The sequence below is a fragment of the Corvus moneduloides genome, chromosome 18 (genome assembly GCF_009650955.1).
Source record: "Corvus moneduloides isolate bCorMon1 chromosome 18, bCorMon1.pri, whole genome shotgun sequence".
NCBI classification, from domain to species: Eukaryota; Metazoa; Chordata; class Aves; order Passeriformes; family Corvidae; genus Corvus; species Corvus moneduloides.
Window position 1 is genome coordinate 13,148,572 of NC_045493.1, and position 18,394 is coordinate 13,166,965.

The 18,394-nt window shown below is 43.3% G+C and overlaps 1 protein-coding gene across 2 annotated transcripts in view; it reads left to right on the forward strand.

Annotated features, from left to right (window-relative positions):
• TMEM132B (transmembrane protein 132B) overlaps positions 1–18,394 on the forward strand; it is a 221,604-nt gene that overhangs the window by 170,297 nt on the left and 32,913 nt on the right. For both annotated transcript variants that reach the window (XM_032127941.1, XM_032127942.1), the window contains exon 5: positions 11,693–11,836. In XM_032127941.1, the coding sequence (XP_031983832.1) occupies positions 11,693–11,836 (144 nt within the window). The remainder of the gene's footprint in view (positions 1–11,692; positions 11,837–18,394) is intronic.

An 18,394-nucleotide genomic window follows, 5' to 3' on the forward strand; every position in this document is an offset into this window, starting at 1 on the left:
CTAAATATCACTGCACATGTAAAAATAGCAAAATCTTTATATATCGTATCCCAAGCCACCTTTCATGTCAATGTTTTATCAGTCAAATGCAGGGTTTCTGGCTTTGTTTACCCCAAGAGACCACACAGAATAAGTGGGAAGAGCTATCACAAAAGTTGGTGAAATACAGACTACAGCAGCTACACACAGCTATGCTTAATAGAGTCTGAAGTCTTTTCCTCTGCCCTGATTTCCCCAGATTATAGGTTTATTCCCCTCTGGACTGAATTGCAGTGCATGCTGGAGTGAGGCTTTTTAGATTGAAACTCTGGTTTTGAGATTCTTCTCCAAGAAAGAAGAAAAAAGAAGCCAATCCAAACCAGGAATGTTGCTGCAGAGGAGGAGCTGCTGCCAGCCCTGGCTGCCCCCTGAGATGCTCCTGCTCAGCTTTCTAGGCTGGGTCTGTCTCAGGCTGTTGCTTCTCAGCCTCATCAGTGACACAGCCCAACATTACCTGGCCAGGAACCATCATCTTCTCTTCTACTCCTGCCACAACTTGTCTTTAGGAAGAAGTACAGATGCAGTTTTATTCCAAGTTGTTGTCCATAATAGCTTTTGTCAGATTGCATTGGATCTGTGTACCAGGATTAATTGCAACACTGCCGGGAGAAAATCCCAAACTAAATGAACAACAACTTGCACAACTGCCTTCATTAATAAACAGGAAGAAAACCAGCACTGAAGTGCCACATTTGAAAGAGTGTAACTGGTGGGTAGGTAGCTGAATGTCAGTGTCATTTAACAAAAAAATTAAAAGCAAATAGAAAGGTGTGTTTGATATAGTTGCCCTGACTTCAGAAGCTTGGCCCTGGTTGATCACTTTATATCATATTGGCCATGAAAACGAACTTGGAATAACACAAGAGAATGCAGAGGAAAATGTTGGATTACCTTGCTTTGCTTTTCATTAGGGGGGCCTTCTGGCAGCAATTTTTGGGCCTGTGGAAAATTCTTGCATCGTAACAAAGGAGCACAGATACACAGAAACATGATTTTTGTTTCAAGGTCCAGCTTATCCATTGTCAGATCATTCCTGTTGCCTGGGAAAATTGAAAATGCAGTAGTTCAAATGAGATACTTTAATCACCATGTTTAACTTGATTTAGATAAGCACCTCCCTTGTTGGAGGAACACTTTGGAAACAAGCTGTAAGAATGACTGCCCCACATCTGTGCCGAGTGTGTTTCAACACCGAGGGGGTGAGATGTCACCAGGAGGGGAGGACATGGCTAAATATTTCAAGGTGGGGGAAAAGAAGGAAAGAAGCCAAAGTGATAAGAAGTGGAAGGTGAGGAGAGCTTGCTCTCCTCTGCGTGGTAATTGTGCAGGGGTGCTTTCAACTGAAAGCACTTTGCTGCTGGAATTTTGCATCACGTTTATGGAGGCCTTTAAGTGCAGCACTTCTTCCACCTTTGTCAATTCTTTGCTAAAATCATGTGTCAGAATGCCAGAGAACCATGTGTTTTCTTCAGCTGTGTTTTCTGCAAAAAGCTGCTTCTGCTGTGTTCATCTGTCCATTTAGCAGGAGCGATGACTGCAGTGAGGGCACCCCAGCAGCTGCAGGAGGGAAAGGACACGGCCTCACACCTGGCCTTCCTCCCACCTTACAGCAGTAAACAATTTGAAATTGGTACTGCAGAAAATGAAATAAATGTATTATCATTTGAAAACCTGCCAATTTTTAGAGAGAAAGTAAAGAATGAATGGTTAACACAGCCAATTTTAAGGAAGATAAATTTCCTTAATGGAGGCGAATAGCAAATATTCCTTCTATTTGAACAGTCCAGCAGGGCTGACCTGATTTCTCTCTGCAGCTCAGGGTGTGCATTTTTGTCTCACATTAGGTAAACAGCAGAAAATGGGAGAGGCTTTCCTTCCCTTAGTTCTTGTAGATGGGTCCTTCAACACAAATTGGGTAATTCTCTTTTTCCCCTCTTGCTGTACCTAGTTTGTCTTCCTGGAAAATCGGTGCTTTTCCCATTTCTCATAATGGAACGGCTTCTAAAGAAACAGATTGTGAGGTTTGCATTTCAATCATGTCTTAATGACTTCTAGAGGCTAATTATGAAGACAATACCTTGGAAGCAAAGATGGAAGTCTTTTTTCACTTTCTGTCCTTCAGTGTCTGTTGTTGGAAAACCAAGTCAGCCACTCTTTCACATAGTTTACAAACAGTTTAAAATGAAAAAATGTAAAACTACCTTAGAATCCCAGCCTGGTCTTGGTTTGGTGCTGAGGGCTAAGGACAAGGAACCAGTGTTAAAATCCTTTATCAAGGAAATGTGCTGTGATTTTCATATTTACTTGCCTTTATAGAATAGTAAGTGGAAGACTTACTGTTTACAGTAAGTCTGTTTACAGAATACTTCTATTGAAAACCAATAATACTGTCACTTTCTATTCCTGAGAAACATTAATGCCATCCCCCCTGCCCTACTTCAAACCACCTGTGAGATGACATTGGAAGCCCCCTCCAAGTGGAACATTTTGCAGTAGTTTCATATTAAGAGATATTCTGTGATTTCCCCCTTGAACTCATGCAGCTGCCACTGGCATTATAAACTCATATGCCATTATTATTTTCCACTTAAAAAGGGTGGCAAGTCATGCTGTATTTCTTCCTTTCCTTTCATCTGTTCCTGCTTGCTGCATTTGGAGCCCTCTGTATTTCCTTGCAGCCACTGATACCTATTTTTCTGCACAGCTGAATTTCAGCGAGCCAGCCAATAAAAGCAGCATTTGAGGAGCTGCATGCTTAGCATTTGCTTGTTATGCAAAAAGGCCACTTAGTAGGAAAGATGTGGAAATTGGTATTTAAAGTGGTCAGAACCAGGAGCCTGAAGACAGCAAGTTTGAGTGTAAGCATGGAAAAGGCATGGACCTGGGACCGGGGAATATGGAATCGTTTCCCTGATCTGTCACTGGCCTGTGGGATTTCTTCTGCCTCAGCTGTTTTAGATGTGTAATGAAAATCCCTGTCCTGTTGTCTTTGGCAGAGCTGAGAACTGGTTTTGAAGTATTGTGGAAAGACTAGATACTGGAAGCACTGGTTTAAATAAATCATTCTATATCTAATTCTTAGAACAGATGAAAGAGAGATGGGAAAAGACGAAAAATTAAATAGATTGATGCTGATTTCACAGCACTTTCACATTTGTGTGAATACTTGGCCTTTATTATAGTTACTACCTCCAGTCAACCTTTGGGGTTCTTTTATTATCTTCTCACAGATTCTTAACACATTCTTTCATTTGAGGAACTGTGTTTCCTAAAAGCTGATGGGCTCTGGAAAAATATTGATATTCTGACAGCAGTAGCTCAGCTTTTGAAACACAGATAATATTGTCCTAGTCTGCAGGAAATAAATACACTGCACAAGAGTTCACTGAGAAATTCAATCATGGAAACAAAAAGGGGATTTTGTTCTGAACTTGAATAAAAAAGAGGTTGTTCTTTGTGAAAGTTGAGAAGTAAAAGAAATAATCAGACATAGGGGCATGTCAGAACAAGGTGGAGCGTCACACAAGGTGAGCAGACAGACAAATTAAAGTGAAGAACAAAACTCAAGCCGAGAAGAGGCAGAGGAAGTAAAAATACTCCAGTAGTTCTTAGATTAGTCAGAAAATTCTCAAAAACTCACCTCAAATAAATCAATGTTCTGATTTGAAAAAAAACCCCCATTTTTTAATTTCAGGGTTCTTTCCAAAGAAAATATTCTCAAAGTTGTCTTCTTTATACTTTTCGGTTTTGTCAAGAAGCTAATTTGTTTTGTCCCAGCCAAGAGTGTTCCCAGGCAGTGCCAAACACAGACAGGTGAGATCTTCTCTAGTGCTTGTTTAAGTAGAAGCTCAGTGTTGAAGACTTGAAAGGCAGCACTTCATTGGAGTGGAGAGCAGTGCAAGGATGAGCAATGTGCAGTGGACGGGTGCTCCCAAAATCAGTGAGAGAAGCGGCAGGAAGCTCTGAGCATGGAAGGACAGAAAAGGCTGATAGCTGGACTGGCTCCAGATGTGTTCTTTTTATCTTCCCTGCATCCCATAGAGCAGTAGGAAGCTTTATTAAGGGAAGCAGGCAAAAGGTGCATCATCTGTGAGTCTGTGTCACTGCGTGGATTGTGCAGGGGTGAAAAAAACTGTTGGGAGTTGGGAGCACTTTTAATTCCCAGGAGTAAGGAACCAACAGTTGTGTGTAGGTACTGACTGTTTATAGTTTTGAAAGCAGGGAGGGATAGAGATTCTCTCCCCTAATTCTTGACATAGAGTATAAAGAGACATCTGAGCCCTTTAATAGGTGATGGAGAGAGTTAAATCAAAGTGTCTCTGGTGCTGTCCCAGGCCGTGGAGTGGCAGGGAATGAATCACTCAGTGCAGGCACTCTGGAGGAGAGGAGCCTGAGTGAGGAGAGGAAAAGAGAGCACCCAGTGGAACCAGGCTGTGGAGAGCCAGTCCTGCAGGGGGGAGCGTGCCCTGCACATCTGAGAGAAGTCCACTGCAAGCCCATGAAATTACTTAAATGGGTGAAATAAGTAAGTACAGCAGCCTGGTCCTGACAGATAAGACAGCCCCTCTTCAAGAACAAAAAATAGTAATTCTTTGGGCAAGGCACAAGTCTTTCCTGCCAGATCCATGTTCTTCAGAAAATGAAATCTTCCTTTTGCAGGAGAATGAATGTAAGCATCTCACAGAGCTCTGTTCCAGTTTAAACTCCATCATGCACTTCTCATATTAACTATATATATTATCTATATATTATATATAGTTAATATACATCCTGCTCTGGCCAGCACTTACACCAGTGTTTGAGCTGTGCTGAGGGGGAAGACATAAGATCCATAAATTCTTCTGACCCCCCTGTCTAGTGAATGCTGGACACCTGTCTGCTATCAGGAAATCTCAGAGGATTTTGCATAATGTTATGGTTGGTTTCCCATGGATCTTGTTCTGCTCATAAACAGGTTTTCCTAAGCCACAGCCACTGCGAATGGCTGAACAGAGCAAGTCACCGTGTCCAGGGCAGGGGGAGAACCCCCACTCCCTCCGTGCTGATGCTCCTGCAGCATGTTGGGATGTAGTGTAGACATGCTGTAATTAATTTGTGCAACCTTCTATAGCATTAAACAGCTGTTATTACAGAAGGACATGGATTTCTGCCCAGGTAGTGCTCGTGGAAGAAGATGAGCACACAGATTGCGGCGCTAAACTCACGTGATCCCCAACCTTATGTTCCAGTGTCTGTAGTTTTGCACTTGTGAAGCTGCAGCCTTTTCAAGCCACTGAGTTGCCAGCTCTCCCATTGCACCAGTGGCATAGAATTCCCTCTAGAAAACCCTCCCTCCAACCCACTCTGAAAGAAATTGTCAAGACTAGGAAAAGAGTTAGAGAAGTGCCTGAAGGAAACTTTTCAAAATGGCCATCCCAGATGTCGTTAAATATTATTGAGTCTGTGGGACAAACATACAGAGCCAGAAAATTGTATCTTTGACTACTGATGGTACTCAAGTGGATCTGATAATTATGTTCCATGGCAAGGCATGGCCTCCTTAGACTTCTGTCCAGAAAACAATGCCTTTGAGGAATGTTCAGATTAATTATTTCATGGCCATTTGAAACAATCATTAGTGTATCAGTTTGGATACTCGCTGCTCTTGAGCAGAGGACTCTGCCCGATTTGTGTCCACTTGCAGGGGGATATTGTTTGATTTCAGTTGGAGGGGAGCCACAATTTTACTAAGTCAGAACATGATTATGTTTTTGTAGAACAGAAACAGAAAAAACAATATCTTTAAATGAACTGAGAAACTCTAAATATGCTTTAAAATGGTTCCCAATCACCCGCTGTTGAGAAGGACTGGCTTGAGTGTGTCAGGAGAATGTTCAGATCCTGCACAGATTTCTGAATACAGCACAAATTCCAGTGTGAATGACTGGCAGAGTTTACCAGACCTTTAGGCTGACTTTAGGCCCTGTGTTTCTTGGCTAAAAGGTCCTGAAGCATGAGTCAGGAGCTCTTGCTGTCTGTCCTCTGTGCAGACAACTAAAATCAGGTACACAATAGTTGCTCCCCAGCTCCTCCAACCTCAGGAGAGCGATGGTGTCACAAAGCAGGTTTGGACATGATGTACTGAAGAGAAGTAACACGAGCCCAGGCTCAGGAAAGGGCGTTTGCTCGTGCAGAAGGCACAGTGGAGACTGCCTGACAGGTTGCAATTACTTCTGCCAAGTGCACCAGGCTGTGTTCTGAACCTTTGCTTAATGGGGGCAGATCTGTTCTGAGTTATGAAAAAAACCCCAAAACTGCCTCAGGTCACAGAATTGACAGTCTCTCTGCGTCTAATCAGGTTTCACCTTCAGCAGCAGGTTTTGCTTATTCATCCTACATAAACCTCAAAATGAGCTGAATATCCGTCATAAAAAAAACATGAAATGGAGTAAATCTCAGTTTTGGTCTCCATGAACTCCCAGACAGAATTACCACTCCTGCTGGCTGCGTGTGCCAGGTACACTCTGCTAAGATCAGAGCTTCCTTCAGTGTCTCTGTGGCAAAAAGACAAGTTCTGAAATGAGACTCTGGAATTTCTGGACTGTGCTTTTTTGTGCTAAAGCAAATTGCTTTTTGCAGCACCGATACACATCTAGAATAATATTCAGTTAGGCTAATGGCTGCTGCTTACATTGTTCGTGAGAAGCAGTGATTAGGAACCTGTGTATGGCTCAGTCTGCGCTAATTCCTCCTGCAGAACACATGCACCTGCCTGCCCTTCCTTGGGGATCCCCATCTGAAATAAAAGAAAAGCCTTTGTGCAGGTAAACAAAGGAAAGGAGGATGACCTTTACCTTGGACACGAGAGGCTGCAGTGTTTGTGATTGTCCATCTGTCAGAACTGATCCCTCCTAGCAGCGATACGCTGGATGAGAGGCTGGGATGAGGAGACAGGCAGAGACGGGAATGTTGGAGGCGAGGGGGAATGACCTGCTAGCAGCACACGTGCTGGGCAGGGCAGGGGGAAAGAGGTGATTCCACAAGTGGCTCCACTGAAATGATGCTTGCAGAGTAAGGAAGTAGCTGAAGTTCAGCCCTTTATTAGGAGGGAGGAAGGAGAGGAAATGAGGAAGGAAAAAAGGTCAAAGAAGGTCGTCTCTTTGCAAGATTCTTTATGTTTTCTCATGTTTCATAAACACATAATCCCAGCTGTCTGTGCGCGCCTTTGGGTGACAGAATGGTGTATCTTACCTGATATAATGGTGGGAAATAGAGATCGTTTTCTCACACCCAGGCTTCATTAATATGTATTGGAAACCCAAAATGGTATTCAGCCACGAGGGGGGAAAAGTACAGAACTGCTGTGGGTTATAATAATTTCAGCAAAGCATCTAATTTATATATTAAGCTTGCTTAATGGATTTATATTGCCTTGCTCTTTGATCTGAAGCAAAAGGTGGTGAATAATTTATCAAATAAAGAACCTCCCCTAGTCCAGCCCATACGTCACAATCTGCCCTGTAATTTACAATTTTTAAGAGATGCCATTTCCAGGCAGAAGAACTGGTTCCTAAAAGACTCCTTCTAATATTACAAATGTATTTTCGTGAGCTACACTCTGGGGAAAGAAATAATAATGAAGGAATGCAATTCTACAGACAAATGTTCCAGCTCTCTGCCTTCCTCACTAAAGACAGTCATTTCAGCTAAATGCCAAAAGGCATTTAACTGTAGCATTTGTCAGTGGAATAGGGCTGGCTTTAGGTTTCCCTCCTGATTTACAATTGAGTGTTTATTGGGTTTAGTGTACTGTAGCATGTTTTGTTAACCTCTAGAAAAACACAGGCAGCTCGTGCATTAATCACAGGGATGATATCTGTCACGGGAACCTGGGCTGGTGTGGGACTGCAGTGCCTGCCAGGCTTTGTGGGAAGGATGCTGGCTGCTCCCACAGGGGCAGCAATCAGGCACTGGGGTCTGGGTAACCTGGGCCCAGCTCCTGGCTCCTGAGGTGCTTTCTTGTGAGATGTATCATCTATGTCTCCATGTCTTTATTTTTCAACAACAGAGGGCGAAGAAGCTGCATGGTGTCAGCTCAAGGGAGCTGGGTGAGCTGCCATAGAGTCACCACCTGCCTAAGGAGCATTTAGGTCACTGTGGTGTTGTTTAAAGCATAATTATTGGGAACTCTGTGCCTGGAGTTCCTCAGTTGATTTGTGCCTTCCCATTGGAGTCACTCCTCAGTAATCCCAGCTTCAGGCCACATCCATGGGTAACAGCAGTGTTTGCAGTCAAAGCTCTCTCATGACTCCTGACACCTCTCCCATTCACGTTGCCTCCCCATTTGTCCAAACCCACCAGTTGTCAAACATTTACTACGGCTGTGTGCAGCGTTTATTCATATTTAAATAAAGCCATTATCCTGGCCTTGAGTTTCAGTAGTTTTCAGCTCTTCCTCTTGAGTATTTCTCTCAGTAGTGCCATCTAATCAGCTTTAGGTTTTAATTAAACAGCTGTCATTTGCTTCCTAGTTCTGTTGCGACCTGATGTTGTATTAAATTTTAATTTAGCCTGGGCTGCATAAGAAGTAGATTCCTTCAGACAACAAAGAAATGCTATTAGCAGGTTACAGTTGTAATTAAGAAGAGCTCTGCTGAAGTGCTAATGCATTCAGGTACAGAGAGAGCTGGAGATAAACACACACATTATTATTTTTCAGGGATGGGGCCTGTGATACGAATGTGTAGCTCCCACCCCGGCTGCTGAGCTGAGGGTTTTGGTCAAGGTCTGACAGCTGAAACCCTCAACAAAAGAGATGGGAAAGGATTTCCAGCTTTTCACCTGGGCCCTTGCAGTGCCCACAGTGAGAGGATTGTGCTGGTGGTCCTGGGTCTGATGTTTCACTGTGCCACGTGGGAGGACCTACCCATGTAAATCAACACAATGACCCCTCTCTACATTTCAGGTGCTGTTAGTAATCACCAGCACAGGTATCTAAAGTTTAGTAGCTCTTTTTCTGCAGTAAACCCTACTGTGGAAATGTAAACCAAGCTTTACAGAATTTACATGAAATGTTATGACTTGCTGAAGAAGCACTAAAAAGTCTGTTTATAAATCTACTGGACAGTCAATTAGTTCATATTTCTTCCTCAGAGGAAATATATTTTTGCAGTCTATAAATAGCCAGCTCTTAAAAAGGCCTTTACACAGCCTCTTATATTTGTGTAACACTCAGTCCAGGCATCAGGCATCTGAAATATTGATTTCTCTGGTGGAATTGCACGGTTTGTGAGGCGGCACCAGCTAATTAGCACGGTGGGTACCTGTATGTGCTGGGAAGCAGAGAAAGTTCAGGACAGTTGCGGTGCTTGTGCTTGTCTCATGCTTATCTTCACTGGGAGTTTATGAAAGGAATGCAAATGCTTTTATAAACTTTGCATTGTCCTTCAGTGCATCAAAGTCTGACTGCAGCTTTGGCAGCTAAACAGCACTTAAGGGAGGCTGGAGGTTTGTTTGTGCTTTGCCACACACGACGGTCAACACCCGGGTGAGAGAACAAACAGCACAAAAAACTAACGAGAAATAGATCAGGCCTGTTGAGCAGCTGGTTCCAAGTCCACCAAAGTCCAAAGAATCCTTTAATCCATGACTCGGTAGAGCTTTGGATCAGGCTGTGATTGCACACAAGCGCTGCCTGCCTGACCTGGGGGAGTTCACAGCTGTGCTAACAGAGAGTTTGGAAGTGGAATTTGTTGTGTTTTCATTGTTTGTGACCTTGGCCAAAACAGATTTTCCCCAAATGCACTGAAGGAGACCTGTTGTTGGTGAATGTTGGAGAACTGCTCCTTGAGAGCCTTTTGACACAGGACCACCAGGTCTTCATCAAACATCTGATATTTGATGGCTTAGTATATATGGGATATTTACAGTGGTGAAATCTAACTACCTCTTCTCTGACTTGTGGATGAATTAGCTTCAGTTTCTCTTTGTCTGTCTTATAAAACCTTTTTCCACCTGAGGTGTACCTAAGTGCTTTCTTTCACCTGGCAGTACATTTTTTTTCTCAGCCTTGTTCAAATCTCAGTCTTTCTAAAGGATTTCTGGTTGTTTTTTCACACTTCCACTTCTGTCACATACTTCTCTCTTTGCCAGTGTCCCTCTCTCGTGGCTGGCAGCTGGTAATAAATGAGCCCATTCAGCAGAAACAAAAACTAGACAGTCATTTACTGTGTAAAACGTCTGGTTTGTACCTCGCAGAGAACAGAACAAAGCCTGTACTTATTTCCTGAGGTGTTATTTGGAAAGGCATCTCTGCTCAGGATGACTCTTAAATCACATTGAAGTCTGAGTGTGAAGTTGAGCACGTCCTCTTAGTGCTGTTCTGACCAGAAATGGACTCGAGTGTGCTCTCGATGCTTTTCTGGGCTGTGGCTGCCCATAAACATCTCGTGGGCTCTCAGAGGTAGCTGCACTGCTGTTATTAGTGCTCCAGCTCATTTAATTCAGGCCGCTTTTTGCAGAAGGTTCTGAATATTGATTAATAATACATCTTAGTTGCAAGTATTTATTGGTCTTCTCCAGCTATCCTTAGCTTGTGGTCAATGCCCATTACTCTCTATCAATCTAGCCAGCAGCCAGAGCAAATGATAGTGAATATATCTCCCTATACAAGCTGCCATCAAATTTTTCACTAAAATCCATTTCTTCTTCCACCAATTCTAATAATGGAATTTAAAGTTAGATTAGTTCGAAGCAACTTTTTTATTCTCCCCCCAACCCCCCCCCCCCCCAACTGGCAAGCAATTAGTTTTATGGAAGTTGAAAAATGAAGAGGGGATTGATTCAGAGCAGTATTTCCTATCACAGGCTTTTTGAGATGGCCAGAATGAATTCCTGTGAAATCCCAGATCATTCCTTGCCCCACTTGTGTGTCAACTTTTGGGCTGGCAGTCAGCACTGCTTCTGCAAAAGCTGTTCCCCTCCAGTCTCTACCTGCTTATGCCAGGCAGGGGCCTCTGTAGCAACTCATTTGGAGTAATTAGTCAAACTGCAGCCATATGAGACACAGAGGAAGGCTGTGTTAATGGAGTCATTAGAGTGCCAGCACTGTGAATTCATCAGGATTACAGATAAATGTGGTTAAGCATCTCTAGGTGGGATTTTGATGGGGAAAGACTAAAAAAGTTGTAGATGGATGCATAGTTTTTCTCATAATGTATTTATGGAAATAAATGGTCAACTCACAGCTCTGTTAGCTGGAGCAGTGGAGCAGTAAGGAAGAAATGCTGTTGTTGTAATGGTGGATAATCAGCTCCCAAATCACTGGCACGAACTGGGGCAAAGGAGTGGGAGGAGTTGCTGATGCCCTGGAGAGCCTACTGAGCAGTGCTGAGCTGCAGGCAGCCCTTAGTGCCTCATGGCCTTACAGATTGCATTGCCCTCAGCCAAACCTGTAAACGGGCTCAAAAAGAGTAAATCCACGTTTGTCAAAACGAGGACTTGTTGGTCCAGATGCAACTTTTGGCTTAGAAAGTTGCTAAAACATTGCAGGGAGTTTGAAGGGTGTGTGCGAGGGAGGGTCCCATCCTCGCACCTGTCACTGTCATGATCCCTGTGGCATTCCTGTGGTGTTGTGCTCCTCTAACACCCATCCTGTGTTTGTGTGTGCACACAGGACACAGAGATCCTCAACACGGCCATCCTCACGGGCAGAATGGTGTCTGTGCCAGTCAAGGTCGTTGCCGTGCAGGAGGACGGATCCGTGGTCGACGTCTCGGACTCCACCGAGTGCAGATCTGCTGACGAAGACGTCGTAAAGGTGAGGCACCCACCTGAGCTGGAGAATGGGGTTTATACCCTTTTCCCCTCCAGCACCCCCATACTGGGATTTTCCATCAGCCAGCTGTTTCCCAGTGCTGGATGTTGCTGTGGTGGAGGGTGGCACCCATGGTGTGGTGAGGAGGGAGGTTCCAGAGGTCCTGCAGGGTCAGCACGGTCCCGTGGCTGATCCAGAGCTGTTTGTGCTGCTCTGTCCCACGGGCAGAAAGGGCCAGGGGGACTGGGAGAGCTGCCCAGGTGTTCTCTGGTGGCCAGTGCTGATGAGAGGAAGGTGAGCTCCTTCCAGAGGGGTCTGTGTTCTCCTGTGGCTGTTCCGTGTCCATCGTTTCACAGCAATAATGCAGAATAACTGAACAGAGGGCAGGGAGGTTCCTTCATGCTCTGGCTGCATCGCCAGTCAAGAGTTTCTTAGAACTAAAGATTCGGAACTGTACCAACATCTGGAGGAGCGTGGCAGGAATGGAAAATAACAACAATATTGCAAAAATCTTAAAGTGAGAGCTGGGAGCTTTTAAACAATGCTGTGCTGGTTTTTTAGTGTTTTTTTTTTTTTAGTGTTGCTTTTTTTTTTAAATGTTATGTTCAACTGGTTCTGTCTCCCTGACACTGTGATGAAAATTGCGTTAATGTGACTTTATCAAGACTCTGCCTGCCTGACTTCTGACACCATTGCATGGCTTTCAGCTTTTAGCTCATTATTATTATTTTTAGGCATAAAAGAGATGCTTTTGAATATCTTTAATGGATTAATTTGTTTTATTATGTGGTTTGGGTGTGTTCTTGTTTTAAGTGAACTTAAAAATTGACCACAGAGAATTTGGTATGGGATGGGGGTTTTTTTTGGTATTATTTATGGGTTCCATATTTTCCTTTATGTATCCATAGGGAAAGAAAAAAAATCCCATTTTCTTTTTCTGGAAACCAAATTTCTTTGAAGGTCCTTCCCAGAGTAACATGGATGAATATCTTTGTTTATGACTACATTAATTGTCAAAGGAAAAGACTGCCTTGATAAATGTTGTTATTCTTTATTTTTTCTCTGTGCAGCATGCAGCTGTTATCTGGTTAGTGACTATTATTTATCTGTTGATAAATATGAACAATGAATTGTTCATATATAAACTCAAGCACCAAGTTGTACATCATAAATGTATTGCTGAGCCCGTCTTCTTTCTGTGCTTCAGAAAACCGGATCCAGATCTCAAAGATGCTGTGTGGGGACTTTTATTTCTATTAATTGAGTTTCTGGTGTTTCTAGGACTTGCTGTAGTTTGAGAATACTGGACTGAACCAGATAGGATTTGCACTGTAATTTTTATTTATTTATTTTTGGTAGTGACTTGATACAAATCAGGTCTTCATTTGCCTGCTTTATGAAATTATTTGGGTCTCAAATCACTGACAGAGGCAATGCCTCTGGGACCTTCTCCCAAACCTGGTACCTGTCTCTCTCATATTTTGACACAAGGAGAAAACCCGAGAAGTCTGAATGCGGTCTTTGTTGATACTGCCTCATCCTGGTGATATAAACCAGGAGTAATGTTATTTCTGTGAAAACTGCAGCACACTTGCATGATTTCAGTCACAAATTACTGAGAGGGGCTCTCAGACCGAATGCTGTTCAGGCATAATTTTTTAACTGCAAATATATGTATTGGTTGCAAGATTGAATCCATTACAATTAATTAGCTGAGTTAAAATTTAGTACAGGGTTTATGTGCCTATATTTTTTCAGAAAAATGCATATTCCCTTTACAAGCCCCTTTGGTAAAGTCAATATTGACTTTGCTTCTGAATTTCTGTTGCCTTTTCCATGTAGGTTGTACTGCTAAACCCTCTAATGAGAGTTGTCAGGCATTTTGGATCTAATTGCCTTATCTTAAGCTTCTTTTCACTGTTAATTCTGCCTTTATTGTTTCTTTGTAATTGGTGACATATTCATATTCTTTTGGGCAGAGTAGAGTGTTGCATTCTTAACCTTTTATTTCTGTTTAATAGCTAATGATTTAATAGCCAATTAATGAGACAATTCTTTGATCACTGCTCTAACATCATTATTTTCAATTAAGACACAACGAAGTGAAGCTAGATTAAATAAAAACAGGCTTCCACCCAGGCTCTTATGTATTTATACAAAATGTGTTTCTCTGGGCAGGTGCCTCGGTACCACCTGACACTGCTCAGACATGGGCAGAGAGATAAGGGATGAACAAGTGATTGATTTGTATGCCAGAGATGTGAATCTTCCCTATTCTCACCATCTACCCCCTAACAGCTTAATGGCTTCCCAACGAGAGAATATTTCAGTCCCTTTTTCCGAAGCCTCCCTAATTAGCGCTAAATATAATTAAACACACCCAGAGTTTTTCTGACCTTGAATTTTTCGACCTTAGCATGATATGATCCTCAAAGGAGTCTGCCAGCTGAGCTTGCTTTAGTTCATCCCAATCCCTGGTTCCTACAACCGGACCTAAGCCCTAATACTGACCAACCCTTCCACTGGAACTGGCTGCCCTCTAAAATATTTTGATGGAAACATTCCTGTATGTCAATGAAAGTCTTATGCTTATTCCATTATTTAAAAGGAACATTTAATGCTGTTGGCATTTGAGGGAAAAGATTGGCTTTATGATTAAGACACTGAAATGCTTCTCAGCATTCATTTCCATATCTCTTGCTGATTTCCTGTGTGACTGTGGGTAAATCACTCATTCCCCTTGGAATCTCGCTTCCTTATCTGCTAATAAGGCAGAGAAATACAGCCTTCTCCCCTCCTCCACCTGCATTATGTGGTTTCTAAATCTTCTATGGACTCTGAGTGGACAAAATCCTCATCTTCACTAGCACCTCATCGACTTCAGTGGTCTTTTGCCACAGACTTACTCTCTTGGAGGACTTCTCTCCCAGGGTCCTGCTTTTCCTGCGAAACCTAAATAAATACAACGGGCTGTGAAGCTGAAAAGAAAGAAATGGCGGAGACTTGGCAGAAGTTGATTACAGGAGGTTTATCGCAGAAGGAAATGTACCCTGAGGGGCTTTGGCATGGTCAGCCTGCAGTTAGAAGCTCCAGGCAAGGTTCATGCCCTCCTTTGTAAAAGTGCCTTTAAAAGCCTGAACCGCAGTAATTCCACATGAAGGAAAACGCTGAAAACTCTGTAGTTTCATGGTAGTTGTAAACATTGCCATCAGCATCAAGTGAAGAAATTCTAATGAGGACAGCTTCTTAGTGCAAATGTTTATCTCGGTGGTGTTCAAATGAAAGCGAGACAGTTGCCAATTAACTCATCCTTAGATTATTCATATTTCCATGTCCTTCACAAGTTACGCAGAAAGTGACTGATTGTTCCAATTAATCTCTGCAGTCACTCAATGCCTCACACCATCGACTAATTTAGCCTAATTTTTTGGGGTTTTTGTAGGAGAAAAGGCCTTCAGTAGAACAGCAGAGTCAGGGGCCTCCCCCTGCCCATTTCTGCCCCCATGAGTGGCAATAGGAACAGGCTCCCCGTGCCCAGCAGAGGCACACGCTGAGAACAATGGTGTTCGATAGTACCCCGTGAACTCCATCTGTGCCAGAATGTGCCTTCCTCGTTATCTTGCTACAGGAAAGCTCTTCAATGAATTATTTTTCACCTTTTCATAATTTCCTGTCTAATTGTAATGAAAGTAAAACTCAAACCATTCCTGCCCTCTACTTTCCGAACACAAACCTTATCTTGAACCCTCCATAATTAATGGTAAAACAATAGAAGACCTAATTTTCCTGGCAGCAGCCAGCCAGGCTTTATCTAATGTGCAGAAAAAACAGTGTAACAAAGGCATGAAGGGTAATAGCTGAAATAGATTGAATCTGAGAAGAGTTTTTCCCTATTCCAGACAAAGCAGATGAGTGACTGAGGACCTTATCCAACAGCCCTGGGCACAGAGATCTCCAACCTCAGCACAATAACTGCTACAGGGATCCACGGGGAAAAAACAAACAGGGAAACGGAAGGATACTGAGCTTCTCCAATTTAGATGATACTGAATTTTTGGGAGCAATTCCTTGCTGCAGACTCACAGCACATTCTTAGGACAATTTACACAAAGGAGCGCCTGCCTGGAGTTGCTAAATACAACTATTTATGCAGCAGCTCTGAAAACAAAGCCAGAGCTTGTAATTTGCAAGTTCTGCAGCTGCTTTGCTATTAAAGTATGTGCTCAAGAATGTAATGGACTTGTACATAAAGTAGAGCTAATCTTGTTCCTCCATCTATCATATTTTTGAGTACCTATCACTGCATTACCTAAGAGCTTTATTTTGTGGTCACTCGTGCAGAAATTACCTTCCTCCAGGAGGCCAAACTCTTTCTGGAAGCAGTGAAAATCCTCTCTGCTTGTTTATATGATGGATTTACTTTGGTGCCACTTGGCTTGTTGCACAATTAATTTTGAACTAGATCTTACTTCCTAAGTGATCATTTTCTTCAGAGAAATGGTTCAGGATTGGCAGCCCTGGAGACGTGACGGCCCCGGAGCAGGGGCCAGGCTGGGGCTGTGTCACTAAAAAGCTTTTGAAGTGTGAGTGTTTAATTTGGTGAGTCCTTCTCCCCGTCCATCCTGTCCTTTTAATCTCACCTGATTAGTGCCAGTGAGTCAGTGCCACCAGCTCCATGAGACCAGCTGTGAGCAGCCCCAGGTCACTGCCAGCTCCGTGCCCATCTGTCCCCGGGAGCTGGCAGGGAACGGGCTCTGCAGTGCAGGGCTCAGCCCCTGAAATAATGACTCCCCTGGTGCCTGGCAGGGGCAGGAGGTTTATGGCAGTGAAACATTCCTCAGCTGAGCAGGAGGATTACTTGGAAGGAGAGGAGTCTTTTTGGGACTGAGGACTTGTGGTTTACCTCTGTGCTTTACTCCAGACCTGCCCTGAGCTGCTGTCTGTGTCTCAGTAGTGCCATGGCGATGACAGGGACGCTCCTGGCTCAGGAGGATTTATTGGCAAGAAACAGTTGTCTTGTCTTAACATCTTGTCTTTTGTATCTGTAGACAGATATGCCTAAATTAGAGCAATAATGAATTATCATCGAGCTGTTTGCAATTCATCACACTTAAAAATTAGAGCTTCTTAGGATTTCTGGTTATTTTGGACAAAATACCCCATTCTCTTTGTCCCCATGCAAAGTTCATCTTTATGAGTCATTAGAGATGGGCAGGAGAGTCCATCAGCTCTCTCTACAATATGTCTGCTGTTGAATTAAGGATTTTGCTCTTTGTTGGAATATCAGAGGTTCTGACATCCTGGTCACCAGATTCTGCTAATTAGTTTTCTACCTTGACAAAATATCATCAGAACAGAGGACCGCAGCCACTTACTGCATATTAAAGATTTAGCTTAACAGCCGCTCTTGTTACACAGCAACAGGTGGAAATCTATATTGTTTCAGGATGGTGCCAAGCTAAAACTTCGTGTTTAGAGTTATATTTGCACACAAACCAGCTCCATGTATAGCAATAATGATGCCAGAGAGGCAGTCTCACAAAATCACATATTGAGGAATTAATATTCTGTATACAGCACACGTTGTACACAGTTTATAGCAAAATATATGTGTGTGCCTTCCTGAAGCTATTTTTGAACACATGCAGTCTTCAAAGCCAGCTTGAGAAAAGAGTGTTTTGTCTGGGAGAAGGAGACGTTCAGAACAGACCACACCAACATGTGCAATTACACAGATTTCGGCAGAGATGCTTATGGTGTCTTCCAAGGCACCAGCTGCTACTTCAGAGGAAGAAAACAATTCTATGGCTTAGCATTTGGCTGCTCTGAGAGCAGAACTGCAAAGGGCATGGATCCCAGTCCTGGGAAACAATCATTACCAAACCATGGATTGCTTAGGATAAACTCTTGAATATTTTATACTGAGAAATGCACAGAGTAAATAAACAACTCAGTCCAGGCTCAACAAATGCAGCAATAAGTAGCTGTTGTTGGGAGAAAATGACAAACTTTTGCAGGCTTTTTCTCCAGATTCTGTAGAAATTCATTAGAATCAATGCTAAACTCTGCTTTGTAAACTTTATTGTAGCTGGCGATTTAAATATTCTAATTGCAGCTATCTGAACCTCATGATTCTGAGGCTTTTATACCTCTTGAACTATCATTCTGGCTGGGCAAATTAATTCAGATTCCCGTTGTCATCAAAACCCCTGGGGCCAAGCTGTGCTCTCAGCTGAAGTCATGGAGGTGTTTGACAGGCACTGGAGTGACAGCGGCGTTACAGAGGGCAGGATTTGCTCCGTGTGAGACTTACAGCAGCCATTAGCTGTCAGCTCCAGGACGAGAGAAAAGTCTTTATCTGCTGCCCTCTCCCCTGATGTGAGAGCTGAGAGAACGGGACTGGGCAGCACACGGCGCTGCCTGGGTGGCAGAATCCCATCCTGACCCAGAGCAGGGGTTTGGGCAGCACCCACGAGTGTTAAAATGCACCCACAGCGCTGAATCCACCCACAGGTGGCTTCATTGCCACAGAACCTTGTGCTGAGGCAGCTCAGCAGCGAT